The sequence below is a fragment of the Anser brachyrhynchus genome, assembly GCF_964034855.1.
Source record: "Anser brachyrhynchus genome assembly, chromosome: 27".
NCBI classification, from domain to species: Eukaryota; Metazoa; Chordata; class Aves; order Anseriformes; family Anatidae; genus Anser; species Anser brachyrhynchus.
The window spans coordinates 517,397-539,759 of NC_137720.1; the positions used below are offsets into that span (position 1 = coordinate 517,397).

General features: G+C 48.0%; 2 protein-coding genes across 5 annotated transcripts in view; both read left to right on the forward strand.

The window, feature by feature from the left end:
- The first annotated feature begins 668 nt into the window (after positions 1-668).
- PTPN22 (protein tyrosine phosphatase non-receptor type 22) lies at positions 669-21,158 on the forward strand. Of its 2 annotated transcripts, none has more exons than XM_080568975.1 (21): positions 669-1,899; positions 5,719-5,827; positions 6,639-6,715; positions 7,634-7,729; positions 8,142-8,180; positions 8,657-8,728; positions 8,818-8,877; positions 9,294-9,436; positions 9,916-9,982; positions 10,857-10,934; positions 11,523-11,615; positions 13,073-13,149; positions 14,012-14,736; positions 15,642-15,725; positions 15,875-16,005; positions 16,540-16,567; positions 16,974-17,054; positions 17,365-17,468; positions 18,091-18,121; positions 18,847-18,924; positions 19,757-21,158. In XM_080568975.1, exons 1-21 carry the CDS (start codon positions 1,753-1,755, stop codon positions 19,819-19,821), a joined length of 2,385 nt encoding a protein of 794 aa, XP_080425101.1. In that variant the 5' UTR covers positions 669-1,752; the 3' UTR covers positions 19,822-21,158. The 2 variants fall into 2 exon arrangements, with proteins under 2 accessions (XP_080425101.1, XP_080425100.1); XM_080568974.1 differs by having other exon boundaries at positions 673-1,899; positions 15,615-15,725.
- A 149-nt stretch (positions 21,159-21,307) lies between these two features.
- The window catches only part of PHTF1 (putative homeodomain transcription factor 1), a 32,071-nt gene continuing 31,015 nt past the window's right edge, over positions 21,308-22,363 (forward strand). For all 3 annotated transcript variants that reach the window (XM_080568967.1, XM_080568968.1, XM_080568970.1), the window contains exon 1: positions 21,308-21,746. In XM_080568967.1, coding sequence (XP_080425093.1) covers positions 21,323-21,746 — 424 coding nt within the window. In that variant the 5' untranslated portion in view covers positions 21,308-21,322. The remainder of the gene's footprint in view (positions 21,747-22,363) is intronic.

Sequence of the window (22,363 nt, forward strand, 5' to 3'; positions counted from 1 at the left end):
TTGTATCTACTTCCCACTTCAAAATCATTTCCAATTTGCCCTGTAGGGTTTTTTTTTAGAGTACCTGTAAGTATTGCTGACAACAAGTGAGGCGAATTAGGATGGCATAGTTAAGTGGATTTTTATAGTCTTCTGGTACCAGAGGTGGGGAACTCTGGCTGGGAAAGCAGACCTGAGGCATGTTGATAGGTTTTCTTTGTTCAGGAACTGTTGTGCAAGTTCAGAAGAATAAAACGTGCAAGCCAGATTCACGTGCTCAGCATCTGTCTAAAGTATTCCTTCAGAATATTTTGCAGTTAATGTGGAAAGCAGAATAAGTTATAAACATGAAGGGGAACTGTGGATTTTGCACGTCGTTCCAGGGGCTCTTCTAGTTACACCTGTCCTGAGCTTGAAACCTTCCCCCTGGCTACTTGTCAGAGCCCCATGTGCTCGAGCACTCTGCTGACAGCTGCTCCTGATGTCCTCCTCTGCACAGGCAGCACCGTCTTGCTGGAAATCATGCTTGAAAGCTGGGAACGCTTTCTTTTTTTGGGGGGCACAATCCTAAAAGAATGTTGCACGTTGTAATTTAGCAGTTTCCCAGGTACCATTTTGCATCTTGTGCTGTGAAGCACCATTGCATTTCTGAACACGTCGGGGCTCTTTGCGTTGGAGTTGCTGTCGGTGCTGGAGCTGGGCTGCCGCTACGCACTGTGCAGAGGCAGGAGCAGCGCCTCCACCTCTCCAGGCTGGAGCCAGCTGCTGTTTTTAAGTAACTTTCCTCTTACTTTGTTGCCTGTTTCTGTATCTATTTTTCCTCAATAGGGAGAGAAATACTCAATCTAATTAGTCGGTATCCAACGCTTGTTCTTCCTGTGAAAGGGGCACAAACCTCAGCACTGGACTCTGAACCATCATAAGGAATGCTTTTCATCAAGTGTGCCAAAGTTAAGTGATGCGGGCACCTGAAGCAGGTTTTCCATCTGAATCTGTCCATTTTGCTTCCTGGTTCCTGATCTCTTTGCTCTGCGTACCTGACAGTTATTGTCTGAATCCAGGTGACAAGAGGGAATGGTGTAAGCATGTTCCAGCGCCATTGGGCTTCATGGAGCAAGCAAGCAGTGGTTCACTTCTGGCTGCTAATGCAAAAGGACCAGAAAGAATGAATTTGATGCTATTTTTCTTATGCCAAATTTAGGCAGCTCTACAAAGTCTGATGTTTTGCTCACACAGCTGTAAAGCAGCTTTATTTAAAGCTCTTGTAAAAATTAATAGATGATCCTGGATTGATATTCTGCAGCTGAGCCGATCCCAGGAAAGCAGGCTACAGCGTGGGCATGAGGAAAACTGTCCATTTGTGCCAACGCAGGATGAGGAAGACTTGTGACCTGCAGCATGCTATGCCTTGGACAAGTATCTTGGCAAAGATGATCTCATCCTGTTGGCTGCTTGTGAGACTCCGGGGGATTCTCATCAGCCTGAGGAGTCGGGCGTCAGGGTACCCAGCTCTGGTCTCCAACTTCCGACCCTCTCTGTCACGCGGGGCGCACAGGCTCTGACTCCAGGGCGGTGCTGCTCACCCTCTCCGTGGGGGCACACGTGGAGTGCGTGTGGTTTTAAAAGGAGGCGCTACGGCCCAGGGCTGTGTGTTTTGTTTTGTTATTTGGCCACGATATCTGTTACGTACTAATTTCCTTTAAGACTTGTGATGAAGTCAGTAAACCACAGCCTGCAGCGAGTGCTCTCCGGGCTGGTGCTTTCCGCTATGACATGCACTTGACATGTCCGTTCCTGGGTTCGGCAGGCCAGTCTCGCTCTGTCTCTTGCAACATGGACCAAAGGGAAATTCTGCTGCAGAATCTGGAAAGGACCCAAAGCAAGAAGCTCAACCAAGAAGCATTTGTAGAGGAGTTTTTGGTAAGTTTGCTTAAGGCACGGTTCTGTGTTTCCATTGATTTAAAGGGAACTGCTCAGTTGCCTCTCCCCAAACAGGGACATAATTTGCATGTGTTGATTAGATTTTCTATACATTTTGCAGCAGAAAGAGATGCAGGAGTTAACTAGAGTGAAAATTAAAAAAGGCATAAAGATAGAAGAGTGATTTAATGGTTTGCATTCAAAGTAAAACTGTTTTGTTTTTTTTTTTTAAATAATTAACCAAGTGCTTCCTGTTTTCTCCTTAGCGAATACATTTGTTAAGATATGGTTTCACTTTGCCTTGGTACTACAACGGGGTTATAGTAAGGAATACAGAGACAGAGCTGCTTGCTGCCTCTTCTCCCATTGCCACAGGTTACATCTGTGATGTGTTTGTTCCTGTTGGGAATCTCAAGATCCTGCCTGAGATATTTTGTTTCTCTTCTTATTTCACTAGAAATCACCCATCCTACCCCCTATACCACCCTGCAGAGTAAGCAACAGGTGTTCAGATAAATGATGTGTGGGCCTGAGGTTGTCCCGTGTCCCGTGGACATCTGGCACCTTGGCCAAGGCATGAGGGAGGCAGTGACCTGAGCAGCTGCGTCGGCTGCTTCTGCAGCCTCCAGCACTGTGCTAGGTTACGTGGAAGGGATCCAGCACCCATTTGGAATGAGTGCACATGCTCTAATGTCTGTTAGTGCTCCTTGCTCTTCCAGGAAATAAATTTCTTCTTCCATAAAAGCAAAACTAGCAAAAATTGCTGATGGCTCCCACCTTCCCCAGTGTTCTGCAGTGTCTGTCTGGTGGAGATCTGTGCAGTGCCCCAATCTGTTAGGCCTCTGCCAACTTTTGATTTGTTTGGGTGGCAGAGGCTTAGATGGCAATCCACAGTCTCCCAGATAGACCTGATAGCTGGTGACAGCTACTGATGTGTCAGCTGGAGGAAGGCTGTTCTAGCAGCCTCTCTGGGCTGCTCTGAGAAGCAAAGGCGTTGATCAGCTTCAGAAGACACAGAGAAAGGCAAAACTGGTGCAGCTGTAATATCTGAGATGTCTCAAACACCAGAATAAGCACTGCCACCCAGCCACCCCACCAGATAGGGGCTGCATCAGGCAGCGAGCCCTGGGGAAGTGCGGGGGTTACTTGGCAGTCCCCATGAGATCCAGCCCTGCTCTGCCATACCAGTGAAGACTTGCACTTCAAACGCTTGGGAAAAGCTTAGTACTTGACTTCCAGGTGTCTGGGTCAGAGGGAAGTGATTAATCTGAGCCTGCAGTAACAGTCTGTTGTTCCATGGAACAAAGCACTGTCACAAGCTGCTGAATTTCCCCCTTACTGCTGGGCTGGGGTTGTACAGTGCCATGTGAGGCAGCAGGGGCGGCGAGCCTGGGTCCACGTGCTAGTTCTAGCAGCCAAGTGTACAGCTAATTTTCTGACAAAAACAGCTTGTAGAAGTGGTCAGGGCAACGTTTCCTCTAGGCCTGGGAAGAAATCTTCCCCAAACGGCCCATGCTACAGGCCACTTTTGGAAGTGCAAATGCCTCAACAGGCAACTGAGACGGCTCGTGTTTCCAAGCTTGGTCGAAATGTTCAATGTTATTTCTCCATCCTACTGTTTCCTCTCTCTTTGTGTGAACAAGAACATGCACATACAAATTGTGGTGGTGTTACTGTAAATGACAGAGTTTTTTTTGTTTGAGTGTCCTTTTTCTGTTCATGCGGTCTCACAGCCAGAGTTTGATCCCTGCTGCTCTCACTTGCTTTGTCATATATAGTCATTTCCCAATCATTTTTATATCAGTTTATGCAGGGGCGGGAGTAAGGAGATTCAGAGCTGTAGCTATGAGAGGACTGGCCCCTGTGCTGAGTGATTCCAGCTCCTTCCATGAAAGCCTACCCCTGAAGGTGGGGTGGTGCTTGAACAAGACAGAGGGAGGATGCAAATAAACACCCGAGGAACCAGCAGGGTATAGGGATGTGCACTCTGCAAAAAACATCCTGCTGCTTGCCAGCTCCCACACCTTCTGTCACACAGTACATGCCCCTTGTTCTTGATTAATAAAGACTGGACACATGGACTGTCCAAGGCCTCCTGTGCCTTCTTCCTTACTCATTCTGACCCTTTAAAAACTCAAGTTTAATACTAAAAAACAGTGACTGACTTAGAACTGAACCTGTATTTCTGTGCACAGAAATACCGTGGAAATGAGATGTACGTTGCTTTTTATACCTCTCATCTGCAGTATTGCGCAGGGGCAGCATGGCTTGGTCAAATAAGCAGAGCTACAAAGCCCTTCATCGCCTGACGCGGCCTTATGGCAAATATCTTTGTTCTGCAGCTTCACACACGCAGGCCCTGCAGGGTGTCGCGTCCTGGCGATCGCTCGTCCAGAGCAGGCAAGGGAGCTTTTGGAAGAACTGGAATACAAGCGTGTGTGAGCCCCAGTGCAAAGGTCGCTGGTGGGCTGACCCCTGAGGCGGTGTATGTTGAGCACCCAAAAATCAGTGCCCTGAACTCCCACTGTTCCCCCTGTGCTGCCGTGTTAGAGCTCACTGCCTCCAACGCACTGAGACGGTGTTGCCTGCACCATCAGCAGGGCACGGCCATCTCCACAGCACCAACCCATTTGACCACTGAGCTATTTTGGCTCAGCAACCCTGAGACCAGCCTGTTTTTCCTCTGCTATATGGGCAGAGCTGCTGAACCACTGTTTCCACTTCCTGTTAAAATTCACGTGGGTGACCACGAAATACGTGCAAGGCACAAGACGTTCCATCACCTTGCAGCTCAGGTGTGCCAATGGTCCCTTCCCTCTGCTCCCCTGTAGAACTTTTGTTTGTTAAGGCACCGGGTGCTGAGGGTTTTCCTTGGTTAGCCTAGTTCTCTGGGCTGCAACAACAGTGTCCGAGAGGAGGTCTGTAATGGCGTGGCTCCAGGGTGGTGGAAAGTGAGAGACTTGCCCTCTGGAGTGTCAAACCATAGATACTAATTAGAGAAATGACCTTTTGTTTTAAATCAAAACCATCCCTTGTTGGTAAGAAAAGTGGCCAGGTAGACAATAAATTATGAAAGAAAGAATACAGCAAGAATGGTGCTTTCAAAGTCAATGGTCATTAACAGTGCTTGTTACTTAGGGGCTGATGTCAATGAATAAAATTCTACACTTTACAAGGAGAAATATGCTTGAACACTCCAGGAGTGCAGCAGCTTTACCCTAGAAATGAAAGAGACTGAAGATTCATATTTCTGTGGGCCTCTCCTAGGACGACTTCTCCTCCTTTCTTTGTCATCAGCACATATAACTACTTTGCTCTGATTTCTCGTGCCCCTTTTAATTGAGCATTGCTGTTTGCAGCCACAGATAGGAGCATCTCTAGTAAAGTGAGAAAAATCAATTAATTCATCTGTCCCTTCTGCTGTCGTTTATTAGAGGTAGTTTAATATTGTTAATCCTCTTATCTGGGTGCCATTTATACTGGGAAAGGTCCCCGTGTCTCACCTGCTCATGAGGGCGATGCTTTATGTGCTATATAAATGCAGCATCTCACTTCAGAAGCCTACATGCCTGAGCCTCTTGTGGGTACTGCCTCAGCACACACTTTCCATTCTTCAGAAGTTTGTGCTGAAGCTCTTAGGTGGCTTCTGTCTCTATTCTTGCCCTGAGTACCTTGAGAAAAGCCACTCAGGAAAGAATTAATGGTGCAGATCTTACTTTGTGGTGGTGAGCCTGACCCCTAGAGACCTTCACACATGCTCTCTAGTAGCGTGTTGTATGTAGCACATCTGCTGTAACTTGTTCCATTCTTCTATCACAGAAGCTGAAAAGGCAGTCAACAAAATACAGATCGGATAAAATCTACCCTACAGCAGCATCTGAGCACCCAGAGAACATCAAGAAGAACAGATACAAAGACATCTTACCCTGTAGGTTGGAAATGGCAAATGTTGTTATTCAGCCTTTCTTTTTTTTTCCTAGCTTGACTTTGCCCTCTTCCTCCAGTATCTGCCCGCATAATTGCTTGCATGTGAACATGTCACTGGCTGTCTCCTGGCCTTGAATTCAGCTGCTCAGATTTAAGGTTTTGTTTCTGACTGTTTCAAAGCATGCTCTGGAAGACTTTGGCATGTATTTCCCAGAGAATGAAGAATGTCAATTCAGTAGGAAACACATCCTCTGCTGATAATCCTTGCAGACTTTCTGGGTAGCATTGCAACCAAGACCTTGTAGAGGAATGGCTTTGGACAAGGACATCTCCATTGTGTACAAAGCAGGCCACAGGCAGGAACTGCTGTGGTTTGTCATTGCTTGGTGCTGGAATTGCCAAAGCAAATTCCGTCTTGGGGCCAGAGCAGACTGTCCCTTCCATCCATTCTAGCTTGAAAAGAAACCTAAATCCACAGATCTCACGCAGGGCAATTCTAGGTTTGGCTTGCTCCATGGTAAAGGAGGACAGTCTTGCCCCGTGGTAGTGGCAGCAGCTGCAGCTCTTGCCGGCTCTGAAGGAGAGCGTGCCGGTCTGCTGCACGCACACAGACAGTGGCAGCTCTGCGCAGGGCTTTTGTCAGTGCTGGAGGAGGCTCTGGCTGCTTGCACATCCACTTGTCGGCTCTGGAGAAGAGCTCTCTGATGCGTGTGCTCCTCCAAGGCACCTCATGCTGCAGCCCGAGGGGCCCAACTGCTAAGAGAGATGAACGCTAACTGTTGCTGCTGCTTCTCCTGCTTTTGTGCCTGCAGTTGACCACAGCAGAGTGGAGCTGTCCCTGATCACATCAGATGCAGATTCTCATTACATCAATGCCAACTTCATCAAGGTATTGCTTCTTTCATCATGTTTTGCAGTGCAATGGTGTTTGTGGCAGCTGCTAGAGCTGCCTGGTTGACTTGTGCCGGGAGGAGCAGGCCCTGTGCCTGTGGCAGTTTCTGTGCTGTGCATGAGGATAGCTGACGTACAGAAGCCGCACGCCATCAGTGAGCCCTTTAGAACACCTCTTGTACAGAGGCACGAGACAGCAGGGCAGGGGTCACACGTGTGCCGGGACTGGGGGTGGAACACTTTGTGGCTTGCAGCCCCCGCTTCCTGCCTCTGCTGGGCGATGGTGCAAAATTGCCCGCGGCCAGAGTCGCCCAGCCTGAAACCAGCAGGCAGGCAGGAAGCCTTGCACTGCAGCACCGCTGAGACCCGCTGCAGCGGCGAGCAACGGGGCAGGTCACTGTGGGCTCAGCGACCCTTCAGGAGCTCCATGGAGTTGGGACTCGCTGCGCCCAGAGCCCTTCTCTGATAGACGGAAGGTTTCCTTCGCTCTCCGCCACCGTGAGTGAGGGCTCTGTGCAACGTGTCTGCAGACGGACAGACCTTCACAGGGGATCACAGTTCTCTCTTTGGCCAGCGGCCACAGGAGTGCCAGGCTGCGCTCTGCAGAGCGGGGTCAGCCGTGGGGCCGATACCTGTAGGCTCTCCCAAACGCACTGCAAGGCAGGGGGGCCCCTGGGAGCAGATCTCGCCTCAAGCCCAGCTCCCTGGCTTTGGCTTTGCCTTTGGGAAATTTTCACATCTTGGTTTCTGGTTACTTAATTTAATTCAGGTGCCTAAAATTGAACTAGATAAAAGCCCTCCTAAGTCCTTATTGGGCTCATTGGGTAGAAGTAGTATTCAGAAAGAGGAATGATTTTTATTTCCTTTAGGGAACAATGCAAGTGTGACTACATATCTGATTTGAATGCTGTTTTAGGGCGTCTATGGGCCAAGAGCATACATCGCAACCCAGGGTCCTCTCTCCACTACTGTCATTGACTTTTGGAGGATGATTTGGGAGTATGAAGTCCTGGTAAGGTGCAGATTTGTATGTCTTGTTGCTTGTTTTGTTTTAATAAATAAAAGTTGTCTGTAAAACCAGCTAGAACTCCGTTGTGGCTAAAGAGACAGCGGTAGTATCTGGGTGGTACTCAGATGTTCTGTGTGACCTGCATCCTTCCTGTGAGCCTTTCCCTCACATACTCTGAGACATGACCGCTGCTTGTGGCTGTCTGCTTTTGGGCTCCAAGGGGGAAGGTCTTCGCACCTGGGCTGTGGATGATGTCCTCCTGGGTTTGATTTGCGTAATACTGTGGGACTCTGGGGAAGACTGTCCAAGTAGCTTCCTCATTGCTGATAAGTATCCCCAAACGATCAGTTTGATTTTTCTGCCTGGATAAGAAACTTGCCTCCAGGCTTTTCTAGCAAACCTTGTTTTTTTGCAGATCGTGATCATGGCTTGTATGGAGTTTGAAATGGGAAAGGTGAGTAACAAATCAGAGATCGCCCTGCCATGACAGTGACAAGGCAGGGTGGAGAGATGCAGATTTTTATTAAATCTCATTAGGGACAGTGAGTTTCCATTTAATACAAACTGTTTCTTGAGTCTCCTGCAGCAAATTCTTCGGCCATTTCTGGTAGTGTAACTGGCCTCTTTGGCAGGGGAGAACAAGCCAGACCCAAACACCCCGGCACCCGTTGTCCCCTCCCTTGCCACAAAGCCCTGTGCGAAGCTGCACCCAGAGACATGGTGCTGGCAGCCAGGAATGAGCACAGGTCACCTGCGGGTGAGAGCGTCACCGGCACGAGTGTGGCCCCGAGGACTCGAGGGAAGGGAAGGGTAGAGACTGGTCAGCAGCAAGAGCCGGGCCTCCTGGCGTGAGATTTGCTGGGCAAAGACAGACAGAAGATGCTGCAGGCAGGCAGCAGGGAATAACCAGACATCTGCTTCTTGCAACAGAAAAAATGTGAGCGGTACTGGGCAGACCTGGGTGACTCCTCCCTGCAGTGTGGGCCCTTCTCCATTGCCTGTGTGAGTATAGCTGCCACTAGCACCACATCATGTGCATTGGAAACTATTGTCATCTGCAGAAAACGTGACCCTAATTTATTGTTCTGCAGGAAGCTGAAGAAAAGAAAAATGAATATGTGATCAGGACTTTAAAAGTGACCCTGAATGAAGTAAGTAGGAAAGGTAGAGGCAGGAAAAGAATCTTGGTTAGGTTTGTTATATCAATATTAAAATATGGTGCATTTTGGAGAAAATTTTACACTCCTCAGAATGCTATTTTGGATTCAGAAGTAGCTGAAGGAATTAAGAAAGTAAAAAAATAATTAACCCAAAGTTCAGTTTCTGAAGCTGTTTATTAGTTGTGGCAAATTAGATCCTGGGTAAGCGAGGTTAACTGGTAATATCAAGAACATCATAAAGTGGCAAGGTGTCCTTTGCAGCAAGAACAGCCACAAAGTGCACTGCTAACCTGCAGCCTTTGCCTACCAACACAGCAGGGAATTAGAGATGTCTGTAGCACATCAGCTTGCGCTTGCTGCGCTGACAGTTAATTCGGTCTCCTGTCAGCACTTTTCTCCTCTTGCAGGAAATCCGCACCATCCACCAATTCCACTATCAAAACTGGCCAGACCATGATGTTCCCTCTTCCATTGACCCCATTCTGGAGCTCATCTGTGAGGTTCGCTGCTACCAGCCAGACGACAGCATTCCCATCTGCATCCACTGCAGGTAGGTGAGCGCTCCCGGCTCCTCCCTGCCTTCCCCGCGCTTGCTGAGCGCCCATGGGGGTGGGTGGCACAACCCGCGCAGGACTGGAGTCTCCATCCTCTCCTAGGAAGTCCTAAGGACGAACGTGTCCTCTGAGCCACTGGTATGGCTGGAGAGCAGGAGAGGAGATAGGTGACAGCAGGCCAGTGATAGCAGCTACAGCTGAGACCAAGAACACTGTGCATTCCTGGTCACCACAGGAGGACGATGTAGGAGGCCTAGGAGTTGTGCCTCCTAGCCTGCAGCAGAGCTGTGGTCAGGTGGAAGTTTATGTGCAGCCAGGTGGAGCTGCCACCAGGAGCGGGAGGGCCGTTGTGTGAGTCTGCACTGCCCAAGGTGTGGGATGCAAGGCTGTGGGTTTTTTGAAATATTCTTGTTGGAGAATACAGCGTGCCCACCACTACCCTCTACTAGCAACCCTGCTGTGACTCTCATTGCAGTGCTGGCTGTGGGAGAACAGGAGTCATCTGTGCAATCGACTACACCCAGAAGCTGCTGAAGGACGGAGTAGGTGTCAGTCCCGCCATGCATGCTCAAACGGCACGTGTGTAGCACCATGCGATTCCCTGTCTCTCTCCCTCGCCTTCTTCCTCCCCTTAGTCCCAGCTCTACCTCCCTCTGACTGCACGCAGGTGTATTTCAGATAATAACTGTGAATGAAAAGTCCCTGTAGCCCAACTGGCCAAATCGCTGATACCTGACAGCCAGTTTGCGTTGCTTCTCTGTCTGGGCTCTGCACCACCCATGCACTGCCTGTTGTTGGTGCTGCACTCCCTCCCTCTGCATCCTGGTGCAAATAGCCCCGATGCAGCCCGGGGTGTGCAGACAGGCTGGAGACCTTCCTGCTCTCTCTCCTCCCTGTCTTGGTCTTAAGATCACTGGGCTAACCTAGGTGCTGGCCTTCAGTCTTCAATACAAGTTTACTGCCTATATTTGTCTCTCCACACTTTAGTATCAGAAATCCAGTGTTTTCAAGTTAACACCTTGCTTTACTCTGACTCTTCATTAAAAATGTATGTTTGAATGTTTTAACAGTAAGTAATCCCTGGCCTTGTGCCAGATTGCTGAGATTCTGCAAAGTGGTTATTTCCTTTATCACAGTAATCCTGAATCCCCTGATCCATGAAATCAGTATCTTGTCCTTCATGATATTCCAAGCTGTTACCAATGTTATAAAAAAGGGTATTTTCTTGGAGTGCAATGCAGGAGGGAGGAGGCAAGACAGTTCATAAAGGTGGCTTGATAAGCAGGTCCTTTGTTAAAGACTCTTGCAGTAGCAGGTCTGAATCTGGGATACTGTTCTAAACATCTAAGCATCACAACGTGGAAGCTCCTTGGAATAACCTGCCTTTAATTTTTCATCTCTTCCCTTTCTTGCAAGATTGTTCCAGTGAACTTCAGTATTTTCAGTCTGATCCAGGAGATGCGCACACAAAGACCTTCAATAGTGCAGACCAAGGTACGCTCAGGAAATTTTAACAACTGGTACTGTTAATATTTCTGTTAATACTTATTGTTAATACTTCTTAATGTTCAGTACTGTTAACTCAGTACTGAAACCTCAATAGTTCCTCAGGAGGGCTTGCAGTAAGGAAGAACAAAATGGTTGCACTGCTGGGAACTAGGCGTGTAGATGTTCTGTAAGGTCCCTTTTCTGAGCAGAAGAATCATTTTGCAGAAATGGATTTCTGACTATTTCCTTGTAGACAGCTGGAATAGCTTAGTGCTTGCAAACTCACTTACTGAATGCTTATGCTGTGAAACAAGTGTCTATCCAGGAAATAAAGCGAGAACTCTTCTCGGCTGAGACAGAATGAAGAGGAAGCTTAGTGCAGAACGGTGTTGTTTGTGCAGCTGACAACAAAACAAATACTTCAGGCTCAACCCTTTGGAAATTGTAGCTTCTACTTCTGATAACTGGTCCTGCCAACAGACCGCAAAGTGTCAGCTTCTATAAGCGGCTGATGTTTGATTTGCGTAATACATGACCATTTACAAGCAATGTGAGTGCTGGCTCTCATGTCTGTTTTATTTGTCCGTGATGCAGGAGCAGTACAAGCTGGTTTATGATGCTGTTATTGAACTCTTCAAAAGGCAGATTAAAGCACTTGATGCCCAGGAAAATTCTGCTGCTTCACAGGTAAAGGTCACCAGGATAAACATACTGCCTTCTTGCAGGCTCAGGCACGCAAGCTCTAACCTAGATTCCTACTGCAGAGGTTTCCTCTGTAGACCTGAAATGAATCACCTTTTTGCCCTATTTATTCATAATTGCATTGTAACAGAAGCCTCCAATTTATGGAGGTGCTTGTGTGGCCCTAAGTATCTTACCTGCTATTTCATTTATACAACTACATTAATTCATTTCTATATACTCTGCAAGGAAGTGTATTAAAGTTACAGAGACAGGGCCCCAGCCCAAACTGAGACTCTCTTCAAGTTAACCATGAGAATCCAGCTGTTTCCTTGATCGCACAACACTTACCACAAGAGTTGGCCTCAAGCGAGAGCTAAACTTTCTTCTGTCTCAAAACCATTATATACTTTTATAATTGTTTAATGTAATGAGTGAATAGAATATTTTCAACCTTCTCCAGCAGTGGCTGATTTTCACGTGGATGTGCTCATGAAACTTGATTTCATGGAGTACTTGCAAGCAACAGAGTGAGATAATTAGCATCACAGACTGTCTGTGGGGGAGAGTGGGCTAAAACATCTTGAGAAAACCCATGTCAAAGTCTTTCAAATCTCAAACACCTTTGAGGAAGAACGACATATTCCTGGTATAAAGTTACATAAACAGGAACATCTGAAACATCCACCGTTAATCGTTTCTTTGTTCTCCTTATTCTTCTCTGACTGCTGGCACGAACGCTGCCTTGTGCACTGCATGTGTAGCTGTTTGCAATCTTGCTGAAGTAAACAGATAGCCATTTTTAAGGCTTACAAGTTAGATAATTTTGTCAGAAGCTTTTGTGTAAAGAATTGGGAACAGGATCCTGCAATGGGACTCTGCTTCAGTTTTGCCATGGTATTTGCCAGAGATCAGTGAGAAAATAGCTGGAAAGTGCCTTTTGTATGTGTTGTGGATAGGCTGTAAGCAAAGGAGATGCAAGACTAGAATGACACAAAATGCACAAAACGGTTCAAATCCGGATGTGGTTTTGTAGCTCCTGGCCAAACCTCTTGCTAAACCTCACTGCCCTTTGAAAGCACCTCACAGAGCATGGGGGGTGGTTGTGCGCCAAAGTGTCACAAATGAAACCAGTGCCTGCACAGCCATGCTGAATGTCCGAGCGGGGTCCTAAAGTCAGAGCTCTCTGCTTAAGCTGTTTTGAAGATGTTTGGCCCAGCTGGACTGTCATTTGGCCCTTGGTAATCTGATTTCAGGAAGGTGTGAACAGAAAGAGCAGTTCAGGGGGATCTGTCCTCAGTTTTCAGCTCCAAACTGGTGTTTTCAAGTTGGTATTTGTCACTCCCAAACTCCAGTAATAATTAAAAGTAGTTGGCAGAAATTCCGTCTCCTGAAATAGCATGTTTGTGTTCTTTGCATTCTTCTTCCTTACTCTGTTGTTTACTGACCTTTTCTTTCACTAGATTCAAACCAGGCATCCTGTACCCAAGCCACTTCTGACTTCAGTGGAAGATATTTATTCTCTGAGTTTACTAACCTGGTAAGGTCACAGCACAAGTATCCCGTGGGCTAGTATTTTCAGTTACCCATGTTATTTCAGGAATACATGAAATGCATATTTTGTGACACAGTTCTGTTTAAATTTTGCATTTCAATTGTCAGCAATCTCTGCAGCCTCCCTTGAGTCCCACTTTTTCTCTCACATTTGTTCCTAGTGTAATTCCTGCTCTTCTTACAGATGTGTCTCTGAGACTGAGTCTTAGCCTCTTCCCTGCATGCCAATATCTGTCCCCCTCTTTTGCCCTTCCGTCTGTTTCAAGTTGTGCTTAGAGTGTTTCACATACAAACTTAAAACACATCCAGGGCAGCATAAAAAAAAAAAGGCTAATGAACATGGAGATGAAAAACCCCCGTGCTGGTTCATCTCTGTGCTCTACCTGGAGCCACACGCCCTGTGGGGTGTTCCTAGCTGGTGCCCATCCTTCCTCTGTGTTTGCCGCACAAGTGCCTCCTGCCTAGGAATGGGGAGCCTGAGGAGCCCAGCTTCCAGACTACGGGTTCAGACTACCAGCTTCAAAGGGTGGTGAGATCCTTCCGTGGACATGTTTTGGTTTTCATGTGTGCACTTCCTGTAAATAATTTTATTTTTGAAGATAGTCTGCACTGAAGGAGCCGTTTAGCTGTGTAAAGCGGCTTCCTCTCTTCACCATTTAATGGTGTCCAAATAGGGCACCAGGGTGCATAGTCCTTTACCATGTTCATTGCTTGAGGCTAAACCAGGCTCTGCAATCTGGGGAATGTGCCTGCTCTTAGGGACAATATTGCGGGGCCTTGTTAACAGGCTAACAGAGATTTCTGAGTACTTGACATCTCTGACTTCATGCTGCTGTGCTTGATTGCAGCTCAGGGCAAGAGGACCAGAATGTGCATCAACATTTTTCTCCAGTGGTACGAAACGAAGCATCTTTGTCGTCTTCGTCTGCCAAGGGAGAGCACGGCAGCTCTGGGGGTAGAGTCCCTCCCATCAGACAGGCCATCTCCTTTGGCACTCTGAACTTCAGCAACAGCAGGAACGCAGCTGCTGCCGAGATGTGGGGCACAAGGGAAGCTCTCCAAAAACACCACAGTTTGGAGTTCAGCAGCAGGTCCTCTGGGCAGCTGCTTGTGGACCTGGAGCCGCAGAGAGCAGGAGGGAAAGGGGCTCATGGCAAAGCACCTCTGACACGGACCACATCGACCCCCTTTGTGCTGGAGCAGCACGTAGAAACCTGGGCTTGTGATGGAGCGGATGCGAAGCCCATTGTCAGTTCTCAGTCACCAAATGCCTGTTACTCAAGCTTCCAGGAGAAGCAGCAAGATGGATTTTCCCCTGTTGAGCTGAACCACTCAAGCCGAGTAGCAGAAGCCTCCCCAGGCCACAGGAACTGTGGGCAATGTCCTTATCGTTACTTCTGTTCGGCGGAAGACCCCTACTTCTCTTCACTTTCACCAGATGACCCGCTATCCCCGGAGCTGGCAGCGGGGCAGGACACACAAGGCCCTCCTTGCATGGTGGCTAGCTCCCCACCACCCAGGCCTGCATCCCACCACATTCACTACCCAAGTGCTGGGAGGACGTCCTCGCTGAGTGAGTGCTGCTGGAGCTGCTGGCTCCTGTGGGTATCGGGAGCTGGCGGGGGTGGCAAGCGCAGTCCTTCGGCATCCAGCGGGGCCCTTGAGCCGCCTGCCGGGGACCAGCTGGGGAGAGCCTTGCGCAGTTTCATCCAGCCTTACATATTTCCCATAAAAACAGACGATGCTTTTAGAACAGCATGATTCTGGGTTTCACATTATACTACTGTGTCACCTTGGTACAGCTCTCACAGGGAGGCAAGGACCGATGCTGACCAATTCTTAGAGCAGGGCAATCCGAGCAGAAAGCTCCCAAAAATGGTTTTCTTTGAGGAACCAAGGCCAAAAAACACTCCTTTCTGACAAGAGCCATGCAGGGGGATGCTGGCATCCCCTTGAGACTGAGAGAACCAGGACTTCAGTTAGTGTCTGCCTAGGTCTGTCACCTTAAAATCACCTTCCCAGTCTGGGTCTGGTTTGGGCAGACATTTCTCTGTCCGCACCTTCGGCACTGCTCAGCTCTGTCCTGCTCGGGCCCGTCAGGATGCGGTGTCATGAATGTTCTCGTTATCTAGATGCTAGAGACCTTGGGAACATCACAGGAGATGCAGTACAAGCCAAGCAGCAGTGGTACTACCAGCTGAGGGATTGTCTGTGTGCTGGGGTACATGGATAATCTTCCCCTGTGCAATAGGGAGTTCTTGTTAATGCTGCTGGGAGTGTGTGCCTGGGGCATGTATCCAGCAGCAGACGAGTTGGTGCTGAAGACTGGCTGGATTTTAGGTACAGTTTACATATGTTTAGCATAATCTCTGGTGTGCAGCTGGGTTGGAGCAGTTGGTTCTCAGTGTCTTTGCAGAGGTCTGTAGTTCTCCTGTTGTGTTGTGCCATCAGGTAATCTGACCACATCTCCTCAATTAGACATCCTGCCCCAGCCAGATGATGATGATCCTCCGCCCCTGCCTGAGCGAACCCCTGAGTCCTTCATTGTGGCTAGTGAATCGGGTAAGCGCATTTAACAGAGCAGTGACTGACACCTGCTATGAGGACCCCCACCCTTCTCACCTTTGTGTGGGATCACAGCATATGGCAGTTGCCTTTGCTCTGGCTGCTTGGGATGAGAAATGACCTCTCTTGTGCTTAATTGTTTCTAGGAGAATTTCCTCTAGCCACTTCTGATTTTCAGCTTCCATCCAGAAATAAAAATATTGGAACCTCTTTGGAGTGGAGTGGTGAGTCTCACTCAGATGTGTTTAATGACGCAGTGAGACTGAGACCATGTAAGGTAAATAAGGGACTTTTTATCTCTTCTCATTGTACTAATTTCCTTATCATGTTTCCTTCTGTGAGAAAGACCCTAGTTTTTGCAGTCTATACTTTCCATAAATTATTTCAGGGTTCAGGACTGGAAGGAAGATATGGTCTCAGTAAGGCTCCTCCTTATAAAGATTAGTTTGCTCCAAACTTTATTTCTTTTGTCCTAACTCCCATACAAGGTAGTAAAAATATCATCCCTATTTTAGAGAAAGATAACAAAGACGGGAAGTTAGTGGTCCACTGAGGTTCACAACACCCTGTGGGACAGACAGGAACAGAACAAAATTTAGGCATCTTTTGATCATCCCATGGGTGACTTATGGCTTTGTAAAGTGAAACAATAAGGTATAAGTCTGTTTTCCATTACATGAGCATGGAGGTGTGTGGGGGAGGGTGTTTGCATGTAACATCATTTCCTCATCCTCTAAGGCTTTCTTGAGTACAAGAGAACCACATTTAGTTATGTGGAATTTCAAATACTTTCCTTGTTTTTTGTTTCCAGAGTATGAAGCTTCGCAGCTCACGATCAGGTAAAGGCTTGATGTTGAGATAAACTTTCTTTCAACGTAAGGTCTACTTTTAACCTAACTTGCTTTAATTTTTCCAGATTTAATGAATGTCTCTGGGATCTTTGCTCAGTCCAACAGAAATCTTGTGTTGCTAAATACTTCTGCAACTAAATAGATATAAACAGTTCTGCAACCAAATGAAGTGGTAGTTTTATGTTTCCTAACCACCCACTGCACCACTCTGTATATCTTTATGATGATTTTCCCTGCACTCTCCTCAGGCTAAGGTTTGTCACGTCCTTTTACTGTGTGTTGTTTCCTTTGAGACAATGGAGATGTGCAGGTTAGAGTGCTGCGGCCCTCTTGGTGAACAGATATATATGTTTTTAAAGGCAGTTATCCAAACCTTCTGTCTTTTCTTTCTCAGAGACAAACCGGGATCGCTCTAACTCTCCTCCCCCGCTTCCTGAAAGAACCCCAGAGTCGTTTGTTCTTGCTGATACAGCAAGTAAGTGACAAGTTATTTTCTCGACATGTAACTGAGATTTTATACTTACACCTAATCCTGTAGATACCTGAGGTGATAGTGGCCCACTTATTCAAAATATTACCAATGTACTTAAATGTAGGAGAGTTCAGCAGGCAGGTAAGTAAGTTAGGTTCTTTTTTACTAAAAGAAGTAAATGTAACCAGGGAACACGCTGGAAATTTCTGCAGTTGCTGCATTAGAGGAAACAATAAGCAGCAACAAAGCACTTAGAAAAAAAGCGGGAGGATTCATTAATCACCACTGGAAATGTTCTGGTATATGTTCCCAGGTATGCAGCCTGCTCCAAGAAATTCTACTAGTTCTCTGGGTTTGAGCAACAATGCTTCTGAAGCATCATCAAAAGAGCCCGTGAAATGCTTTAGGAGAAGCAAGGTAAAATAAATAAATAAATAAATAAAAAATCACATAACAGTTATAGAAAAAGGAGAGGGTGAGAAGAGATCATTCTGGCTATAGCTATTGTTACTTTCTTACTGCTAACCTTGAGAAAATAACATGCTTTGAGACCATTCTCTTCTATTTTGTGCACAGAAACAAGGCTAGTAAAAATATTCTGTTGTAGAACTGTAGACAGAACTGGCGTGCAGGAGGAACACAGTCATGTCTGTGTGAATGTTTATGCCTCAGCACTCTGTTCACCCGAAGTGCTAATTCCTCTTGGAAAAATTTGCTTGAGTGGAGTCTGAATTCCCATGTAGGACAGACTCTGTTCATCACCGTGGCTCTAGTTAATTATGCTCTTAAGCAATTGTACTTTGAGATGTTATGGTTGAACAGAAAAGCATTTGAGGAAAACGGCAAGAATAAAAACTGGAGGCTTTACTGTTAGTTAGAAAAAAGCGAGAGACAAAGTGAAAGGCAGGAATCTGAAGTCTCAGATGCTAGACAAGATGCTTTTTATGAGATGTGTTATATATACATTTATCATAATAGCTGCTACAATTGCTTGCTACATTTTTTTCACAGTAGCTGCTACCTTTTTTTTTTTTTTCAGAGTTTGAAAATACTGAAAAACGTGAGAAAAAGTAAGTCTTTCAGACTAATGTGCATCTTCCTGATGGCTTTAAGCAAATATATAAAGATATATCTGGAATTTTTCAAGCACGGGCACTTGTCAAATGTGAAACTCCCTGCATATCTGCTTACTTGGGCATAGAACATTTATGACTGCACTTGCTAGTTGAGTGCCATTTCATCTGGACAGTAATAGTGTTTGTAGGAGTAGCATAATGATGCTGCAGTGCCCTTTGGTTACCTGAGGGGCAGTTCCAGTGTATACAAATTACAAATTCTTCAGGTCATTCAAACCAGTGGGACAAATACTTTCAAAATGCGGGAAAGAGGTGTTGATGGGAATATGATCAACTTGAGTCCCATCCTGGATTCTGCCCTATTTGGAGCAAAAAGAATGAGTTTCTCATTAAGTTCCCTTTGATCTAAAATTAAATGCTTATCTTGAAAATAGGACTGCGAAAAACTGTTTAAAGCACTTCTGAGCCAACGTTTTCCCAGTGGATTTTATTGCAGTAGTACATTCACTCCCTGCTATGAGCAAATAATGTCGTTAAAACTGTGTGGCTTTCAAGCTCTGGCAGTGTGGAAAGTACTTATCTTCATCTTATGCTGAAATAACATCTGTGCCAAGTGTGGTTGTACATGTGGAAGTATGTGTTTCCCCATGGATGTGTAGAAACCTAGTTTTTCAGGGAATTACGATGGTCACTGTGTCAGTATAATTTTGTATTTCTAGGCATCTGTAGTCCATCTTCACTGACAAAACCATCAGAATCTGCCCCGTCAAACCATCTGAGCTCTTTCCTTAATTTTGGTATGTTTTTCTCTTTGCATTTTGGAATAGGAGGTACCCGTTTTTTGAAAGTCTAAGTGCAGGTACCAGGCTGAATGTTAACTCTCAAATGAAGCGATACCCCAAAATAGCATGAAACTGTTTCATGCCTACATAATTTAATGTACCTGTATCCTGTCTGTACTTTTAAAAACATTTCATCTGTTATTGCAGCAATTATCTAACATTCTATCTGTAGAACATGCACAAGAAATACATCTTTGGATTTGTGCAAAACTGTGCTGCCATCTTATTGCAAAATTACAAATAATGCTTATTTTTTAAACATTTACGGCTTTATTCACAATCTGTTTAAGGAACAGGTAGGGTGGAAAACACAGACCCTGAAACCTGCCCTGAAAAATATTTCTCAATGTGTGAGATGCCTTAGCCTTTATGTAGCAGCAGAGACAGCAGAAGACATATACAAAGCTGTACCATTTCCATTAGGCTGCTGTCTAATGTTGTATAATATGGTGGAGGAGAAACACAGTTTTCCATTTTAAATTCTTCTACTTTAGAGAAGTCTTCTGTCAGACTAGGCATAAGATCTAGTTACATTCTTGATATTCATATTGTAATGGGAGTATGTGTGGATATATACAACGATAGACTGTATTCGCATAGTTTTTGCACCAGTTGACTTACAACTACAGGCTGTTGCTTCAAGTCGACTGTATCTTAAATTTTGGGAAAGCTGAAATTACAAGTATTTTCAAATACCGTGTTATTTTAGGGAATTATATGATCAACATCAATAACATACTGAATTTGCACTAAAAATAAAAAAAAAAACAACACAATTTCTTTGCAGGCTTTGCAAGTCGATTTTCAAAACCAAAAGGACCAAGAAATCCACCACCGGCATGGAATATTTAGATTTGGTGTTACAGATTTGTGAATACCTTCTGATATGCCTTGAGTGCTCATCCCAGTAAGGTTTCCATCAAAATAAATACATCAAAAGGTGTTGCATGATATATTGCAGATGAAGCACTACTTGCACATTCTTCATGAACTAAAGTTTTAATGTAAAGAAGAACAGGTAAACACGAGCAGCTAGGCACTTTCAGTTAATTTATAACAGGATGGAAATTAAAACCGGGAATAGATATTTTATAATAAATAGTGACATTTTTATTGTGTTTTGGAACCTATTCACTTCAAAATGATGTATTTAAGCTTTCTGAAACAAAACACTGTACATTGGGAATAGATTCCAGGGAGGACTGTTGACTGAAGGGACATCCAATTTGGTCCAAGTACAGACCGGACCAAATCAAAACAAGAAGCTGGAGATCCTGCCAACATAGCATCTGTGTTACTGCAATCACGTGCAGTTTTATTGTAATCAAACACCTGCATTTCCTTATACGTTTACATAAGTTGAATGAACAGAGAATTAGCATCTCAAATTTTAGAAAGAAATTATCTTTCAGTTAATTGAATGTTTTGTTTTTCCATCTGAGTGAATCCAGGTATTTTTTTCTAGATTTTTGGTTAACAAGTCTCAGATGCTGATGGGTCATACAGCAACTGAGCTCATGTAGCAAGCTGCACAATTAGCTGACCCGACCGTCCTCACTGTATGAAACAAACCAAAAAAACGCAGCAAGGGAAATGTCGATGCCTCCGAGGCGATGCTGTGTGTAAGGACGTGTGACCCTTCAGCAGACACACAGTGTGTAAGGACGTGTGACCTTTTAGCACAGACAAACGGTGTGTAAGGACGAGTGACCCTCCAGCACATACACAGTGTGTAAGGACGTGTGACCCTCCAGCAGACACACGGTGTGTAAGGACGAGTGACCCTCCAGCAGACACGCGGTGTGTAAGGACGTGTGACCCTCCAGCAGACACGCGGTCCGTGTGACGCGGCGGGCGCCGTTTCTGGACCGATCCGTGCGGTTCCCTCGCGCAGTCCCTGCGGCCCCCCGAGGCGGCCGCGGAGCGCTTTGACGCGTTGGACAACGCAGGAACTCGGCCAGCCGCATCCACGTCGGGGACCGCGCAACCCGCGGAGCGCCCCGTGACGCGCTGCACAAGCAAACGAAGTGCGCTGATGCGGCGCCTGACGCGACCTGCGCGAGCCGAGTTTATTCCCGACCCCCACGGGCCCCGCCGCGCGCCGCCACCCTCGATGCGCGGCCCCGCCCCCTCCCGCCGCCCGTTGCGGCCGTTGGCTCGGCGGCGGGCACGTGACCGGCCCCCGTGCCGCCCTCCTCGGCCGGCCGAACCGCGGCCCGCGCCTGCGCGCGCGGGCTGACTACGCTTCCCGGCACGCCGCCGGGAACTACAGCTCCCAGGGGGCGCCGCGCGGCGCCTGCGCGGTGCCTGCTGGCGCTCGGGCCATTTAAATGTGTGTGAGGGAGCCTGTGAAATGGCCGCGCAGGTCGCCGCGGTGCGCGCCGTGTCCCGGGCCGCGGAGGAGCCGCCCCCGCTCCCCTCGGGGGACCGGCCCGGCCGGCCGCGCGGCGCCGGGCGGCGGCGGCGGGGCCCTCCCGGCGAGGCGGCGGCGGGCGGCAAGCGGGCCCGGCTGAGCCAGCAGCTGCTGGCGGGGCCCGGCCCGGCGGAGCCGCTGCCCCCGGCCGCCCTGCCCGGCCTGCCCGCCGCCGCCGGCCTCTTCGCCTTCTCCCCGCTCAGCCTGCCGCCGCCCGCCGCGCTCGAGGAGCGCCGCCACCACCACCACCGGCATCGCCCCGCCGCCGCCGCCCCCGAGCCCGGCCGCCTGGCCGCCGGGCAGCCGCAGAAGGCGAGGCGGGGCAGCCCCGCGGACGGCTCGGCCGGGCGGCCCAGCAAGCGAGGTGAGCGGGGGGGTGGGGGGTAGGGGGGGGGGCGGCGGGGCCGTCCGCTGCCGCTCGCGGACCCGGGCCCGTCGGTGCGGGCGGTCCCCGGGCAGCCCCGGCGGAGCCCGCCCGCCGCCGCGGCCCTCGGAGGCGGCCCCGCGCGCCGCCTTCGGCCGGTGGGGCTCGGCAGCGGCGCCCCCGGTGCGCGGGCTCGGCCCGTCCCGCCTGGGCGAAGGCGGGCTGAGGGGCAGCGGCTCCCGTGCGTGCTGCTCGCTGAGGGCTCGCGGCGTGTGTGTGTGTGTGCAGAGCAGGCAGCGTAAGCCAGCCGTAGCTCCGGGAGCCCTTGTTCCGTCCTCTTGCAGTGATGCACGGCCCGCTTCCACCTCAGGGCTCAGTGCCGAGCCCGGGTGCGTGTGGCAAAGGGACCCGAGCAGCAGGCTCCGTGTGAGGAACGGGAGCGCTTGTGCTGCTCCGAGCCTGCTGTTATGCCGCTGCTGTTCAGAATTGCCCTCGTTGCAGCTTCAAAATACGAGTGCTTTGATAGTAAAGCTTCCTTCTTACTGTGCTTGCATTAACATATACTAGAAGCGAGAAGCTGCTGGTTTTTATTTTATCTTTTAAATAAATGCCTCAGT

Coding starts and splice junctions, on each gene's coding strand:
- PTPN22 (XM_080568974.1), top strand. CDS start 1,753: ATGCACTTGACATGTCCGTTCCTGGGTTCGGCAGGCCAGTCTCGCTCT. Junction 5,828..6,638: donor ATACAAAGACATCTTACCCT/GTAGGTTGGAAA, acceptor TTGTGCCTGCAG/TTGACCACAGCAGAGTGGAG. Junction 11,616..13,072: donor AAAATTCTGCTGCTTCACAG/GTAAAGGTCACC, acceptor TTCTTTCACTAG/ATTCAAACCAGGCATCCTGT.